This window comes from Dendrobates tinctorius, unplaced genomic scaffold (assembly GCF_039654945.1).
Source record: "Dendrobates tinctorius isolate UK_male_01 unplaced genomic scaffold, ASM3965494v1 ptg000115l, whole genome shotgun sequence".
Classification (NCBI taxonomy): domain Eukaryota; kingdom Metazoa; phylum Chordata; class Amphibia; order Anura; family Dendrobatidae; genus Dendrobates; species Dendrobates tinctorius.
In genome coordinates this window covers 12,867,406-12,873,486 of record NW_027361783.1, presented here as the reverse complement: position 1 = coordinate 12,873,486, position 6,081 = coordinate 12,867,406, and the positions used below count along the sequence as shown (strand labels likewise).

Here is a 6,081-nt window from a genome sequence, read left to right as displayed (position 1 = left end):
AGCTATAGGTCAGGGTGAATAGCACTGACGAGAGGTGAAGATGCAGTTGAAATGTATTTATGGGGCAGCATGTTGACCATGACAGCATGGTATGCCTGTTGGCAATTGGGCAAGTTGGAAGCAGTAGATTCATCTGTAAGACAGTTATATACAGGATTAACAGAAAAGTCTATGCAGTCAAGAATCTTGCTGGGATATCATTAACTATAGGAATTGCAGACAGACTGTACATGCAGTAAGGTATCTTGCAGCAGCAATACAGTTAATCACAGGAATAGCAGAGACATAGGCAAATAGGAACTTGCAGCAGGGATTTGATAAACCACACGAATAGAGCAAACATATATGAAAACAGGAACTTGCAGCAGGGATATGGTTAAAACAGGAATAGCAGAGATGACTTGGCACTAGGTTCCTTGATAGCAGAAATGAGATTGCAGATAGCAGCTTGTTTCAGCAGAGCTTATTAGCAATAGCCATAGGATTCAATAACATAATTAGGAAATAGTCAAATGCAGGCGATTAAGCAGAAGTTGCAGGAAAGATAATTAGTTACTTGGTTGGAGCACATGTAATGGAAAATGAGGTTACTTTCCTGAATACTTCGGTATCTCTTGGCTGTTTGGACTGGCCTTAAAAGGCTTTGAGTGATGATATATTGCTGGTTTAATAGAGTAACCTAGGTTGATTAATATAGTGAGAGATGACCATAGTAGATATAAGCAAGGCCCGGTGCTGGAGCTTGAACATGTGAGTAACACCAATCTAAGCATGCTCTACTTCACAACTTACAGCACTTAATTTCTGGGTGCCAAATGCTACAGGACATTTTCAGAAGTGAGGCCAAACTTTAGCTGTGTTAGGCTAGTTTCACACTTGCTTTTTTTTGCAGCGCGTTTTTCCCGCAAAAAAACGCATTAAAAAAACGCATACAAATGCATACAAACGCTGCGTTTTTTTCCAGCATTTTAATGCGCATGCAGGAAAAAAACGCAGCTTTTTTGCGCGTTTGTATGCGTTTTTTGTGCGTTTGCGTTTTTTTACAGATTTTGGAAAAACCCCACAAAAAAGAAAAAACAACCATTCAACAACACACAAGACCAATGGGACTTCATTGTGGGTGTGGTATGTTAATATATATACACCCTGTCTACAGTATTCTTCACATTTGCTTGATTCTTCTCGTGACCATGGATCTGCGCTGGAAGAGTTTTCACTTCAACTTGGATTTGGACATCGCGATGGCTCAGGCGTATGCAGTTGCTTGCCATGAACAAAGGAAGAGAGAGAGGCAGCGAAGACGGCGGCGTTTGTGGATACATCCGATTGTTGAACTCCGGGAGAGCCGTGGGGCATACCACACCCTCTACAGCGAGCTACGTGCAAACCCGGAGAAATTTACTGATTATATCCGGATGTCCCACGAAAGTTTCATGGATTTGCTTGCTCGTGTCCAACAATCCATCCGGAGACAGGACACACAGCTCCGTCGTGCGATTCCTCCTGAGGAACGGCTACTGGTGACATTACGGTATGTTTTAAAAACAAAGGGGTGTGGTCTGATGTTTTTTTTTGTAAATTTAGTATTCAAAACCTTGGGTAATTAGTTTTCGTGAATGTACTAATATTTTTTTTATAGTTTTTAAAAATAATATACATAAATATTAATTTTACTTCTTTGTCTGTTCACAGATTCCTGGCGACTGGAGAAACCCTATCCTCACTACACTTCCAGTACCGTATTGGAATCTCTACCTTGTCTGGAATTGTTGCTGACACCTGCCGGGCTCTCTGGAATGTTCTTTGCCCAGAATTTATGCCCCTGCCCACCGCTGAAAAGTGGATGGAAATTGCTGACAAATTCTGGACAGTATGCAATTTTCCCAACTGTTTGGGAGCTGTTGATGGGAAACACATACGGATCATCAAACCCCAAAGAACGGGATCTGAGTACTATAATTACAAAAAGTACTTTTCAATAGTACTCATTGCAATTGCGGATGCCGGATGTATGTTTGTAGCAGTGGACATTGGAGCATTTGGCCGTGGTAATGACTCGCAGGCTTTTAAAAACTCAGACATGGGCCGGAGGTTGTATGGCAACCAATTTAATTTCCCTATGCCACGGCCTCTTCCTCACACCGAAGCTCCGCCACTGCCCTTTGTAATGGTTGGCGATGAGGCTTTTCAAATGTGCGGAAACTTACTGAAACCCTACTCCAGCCGGGACTTGGACCACACCAAAAAAATTTTTAATTACAGGCTGACCAGGGCCAGAAGAACTGTCGAGTGTGCTTTTGGGATTCTTGTTTCCAGATGGCGAATTCTGGGCACGGCCATTAATCTTAAACTTGAAACAGTCGATGAGGTGGTGAAGGCCTGTGTGGTTCTACATAACTTTGTGATGGCTAAAGAGCACCCGACCTTTGAACTGGACGATGATGCTCCTAACCCATTGCCTGAATTCACTCAGCACACTCTCAGGTCATCCGTTGAAGTTGGCCAAATGAGGGACAAATTTGCGGCCTACTTTATTTCTGATGTAGGACGGGTGCACTGGCAAGATGAAATGGTGTAATGTTGTTGTTTATGGTAATAAAAATCCTTATTTGATACCATTACTGAGTGCACTATATTTTTTAAACTCCGATTAATTAAAAAACTTCCCATGTATAACTGAATTTTGTTATGTTCACACACCTGGGCAGGTAAATACACATACGAGTTAAAATGCAGCATTGCTAGTCTGCGTTAAATATATTGGAATGAGCAAAGCTGCAGGCCATGAATCAGGAAACCATTTTTTTTCAAGATAAAATTGTGCAAATAGTTTAAAACAAAGTATGTGATTTTCTCAAAACACAACACTCAAAACCCAACCCCAATGAAAGTCCATGGGGAATACAAGTCAGCATTGAGTGGATGAATGTAATCTGCTCCATTAAAAGTTATTACACTAGGCCTTTGAATGACTATACTAGGCCGTGGTATTTCAAATATGAGTATACTAGGCCTTGGGGCTAGTAGTATAGTAATATGTGAAATACCACGGCCTAGTATAGTCATACCAAGGCCTACTGTAATAACTCGATTTTTAACAACTAGCATCTTGTTTCACCAAAAACAAACTGGTGAAACTAGAAAGAAACTTATTTTTTAGACAAGTTTCAACAGTTTGTTTTTCATGAAACCAGATTCTATTTTGTAAAACTAGAGTTATTACACTAGGCCTTGGAATGACTATACTAGGCGGTGGTATTTCAAATATGAGTATACTAGGCCTTGGGGCTAGTAGTATATGTGAAATACCACGGCCTAGTATAGTCATACCAAGGCCTACTGTAATAACTCGATTTTTAACAACTAGCATCTTGTTTCACCAAAAACAAACTGGTGAAACTAGAAAGAAACTTATTTTTTAGACAAGTTTCAACAGTTTGTTTTTCATGAAACCAGATTCTATTTTGTAAAACTAGAGTTATTACACTAGGCCTTTGAATGACTATACTAGTCCATGTTATTTCACATATGACTATACTAGCCCTTGGGTTGGTTTTTAACATGTATTTACCCATCAGTGTGTGTGAGCGGCGCAAACAACATTAATGAAACTTATTAATGGTGAACCACAAATGTAAATTTATTTTTTATCACAAAAAAAAAATTTAAAAATTATTTTTTACGGCGTTTGGGGGCAGATGGTTTCAATTTGGGGGTGTGCAGGGAATATGCAACACTTGCAGTTGAAGACGGTGTTTGAGGGGAAGGGGCAACAAAACTTGTGGGGGAAGGTAGTCCAGTTAAGGGAATTAAACTTGGAACACTTGTAGGAGAGGAAATCTGTTCAGTTACATTAGTTGTAATGGCATGTCGCCGTAGGCTTGTGTGCCTGGACCGACTTTGGCCCAATGCCCGCCTTGATTGATTTCGCCTTGAAGTAGGGGCAAATATGGAATGTAGGTCCCCCGTCTGCTGGTATGGCTGCTGCTGCTGAGGTGGCGGCTGCTGCTGAGGTGGCAGCTGCTGCTGAGGTGGTTGCTGCTGCTGAGGTGGTTGCTGCTGCTGCTGAGGTGGCGGCTGCTGCTGAGGTGGTTGCTGCTGCTGCTGAGGTGGCGGCTGCTGCTGAGGTGGCTGCTGCTGCTGAGGTGGCGGCTGCTGAGTTGGCTGCTGCTGCTGAGGTGGCTGATGCTGCTCTTCTTGGTCAGTGCTCGTCCTTGCAGGAGGACTGGTGGCGGCAGTGATGGCCCAGGTTTGCAGAGTGGTGGTGGCAGGGCTACTACATGTTGTTGTAGCGGCAGGGCTGTTCCATGTTTGCCTAGTGGTGGCTGAGCTCCACGCATGCATGGGATTGGCGGTGGTGCTCCAGACAGGAGCAGCGCTTGCCATGGTGGTGTCGGTGAAGTGACCAGCTGCACTCAGACTTGTGGTGGTGTAACGGTGGGTGTCCAGCCTTTGAAGAGAGGTGTCCGTGCAGTGGTATGCAGCACAAGTCGGTAGTGAGGTGAAGCGAGTCAATGGTGGCACAGGTGGAAAGGACACCACTGACTGCTGACCGTACCGATTATGCTGCATAGCCTGCAAGAAAGCATTGTTGCAGGCCTGCAGCACATTCAGCTGTTGATCAGGACTAAGGTGTTCCGCCATGCCCTTTTCAATCTTACTAAAAAAATGGTGTGCTGGTCTGTTGAGGTCGGCCTCCAGACGGTCAAGGCGCTGTTCTACAGAATTGAAGCGGTGTTCAAAGTGGTTAAAACCACGTTCCATCAGTGCAAAACCGCTTTCAACTCTGTCGGACAGTGACTTGAGGCTGGAATTAAATGTCTCGCTCAAATGCATAAACTCGGGCAAGACATTCCTGTCCAAGGCCCTCTGCCGCTGGCGGGTAGTGCCCGCATAACCAGTGGCAGAGACCTGGGACAGGGGAACACCTGATGGCCCAGCTTCCTGGTCACCAGCTGTGTGTGTGTGGGACCTGCAAGGTGCTTCCTGGCTGTCGGATGGCTGGGACGGGTCAGAGGACGTCCGACGAAGGACCGCTCCAGGGCCAGGTTGCAGGGTGCTGCTCCAGGTGCTGTGGAAGAAAGGAAAATCATTACTACCATGCCTTTACAAGAAGCATCAGCTGTGGATTAGAAAAACACAGATTAATAAAAATAAAAACCCAAAATGTATAATACTTACGATCTTGTGGCAAGGACCGGTCTTAGGAACTGCAACGCGTGATAGTGACGGTATCTAGTTCTGGTCCTTGACGCAGATCCACTGCGAACCTGGCCCTCAGCACGAACATCACTGTTGAAGCGGTCCTTGATCGAACGCCAACGTGTTCGGACTTTGTCCACTGTTGATAAAAAAAAACAGTGCCGTCAAGTACAACAGTCACTGCTTCACAATTTAGCAATACAATACTCAAAGCAGTCACTGTACACCCCGATGACACTGTTGGGTTTCCTGCTAGAATACACCTAGCACGAAACCCAACAGTGCCGTCAAGGACAACAGTCACTGCGGCACAATGTAGCAATACAATACTCAAAGCAGTCACTGTAGACCACGATGACACTGTTGGGTTTCCTGCTAGAATACGCCTAGCACGAAACCCAACAGTGCCGTCAAGGACAACAGTCACTGCGGCACAATGTAGCAATACAATACTCAAAGCAGTCACTGTAGACCACGATGACACTGTTGGGTTTCCTGCTAGAATACGCCTAGCACGAAACCCAACAGTGCCGTCAAGGACAACAGTCACTGCGGCACAATGTAGCAATACAATACTCAAAGCAGTCACTGTAGACCACGATGACACTGTTGGGTTTCCTGCTAGAATACGCCTAGCACGAAACCCAACAGTGCCGTCAAGGACAACAGTCACTGCGGCACAATGTAGCAATACAATACTCAAAGCAGTCACTGTAGACCACGATGACACTGTTGGGTTTCCTGCTAGAATACGCCTAGCACGAAACCCAACAGTGCCGTCAAGGACAACAGTCACTGCGGCACAATGTAGCAATACAATACTCAAAGCAGTCACTGTAGACCACGATGACACTGTTGGGTTTCCTGCTAGAATACGCC

At 44.8% G+C, this 6,081-nt stretch overlaps 1 protein-coding gene across 1 annotated transcript; it reads right to left on the bottom strand.

The window, feature by feature from the left end:
• Window positions 1–3,407: 3,407 nt before the first annotated feature.
• Window positions 3,408–5,459, bottom strand: LOC141101182 (uncharacterized). The gene is made up of 2 exons (XM_073590056.1): window positions 5,182–5,459; window positions 3,408–5,071 (listed from the first exon to the last, which is right to left on the bottom strand). Exon 2 carries the CDS (start codon window positions 4,834–4,836, stop codon window positions 3,673–3,675), a length of 1,164 nt encoding a protein of 387 aa, XP_073446157.1. The 5' UTR covers window positions 4,837–5,071; window positions 5,182–5,459; the 3' UTR covers window positions 3,408–3,672.
• Between the last annotated feature and the right edge of the window lie 622 nt (window positions 5,460–6,081).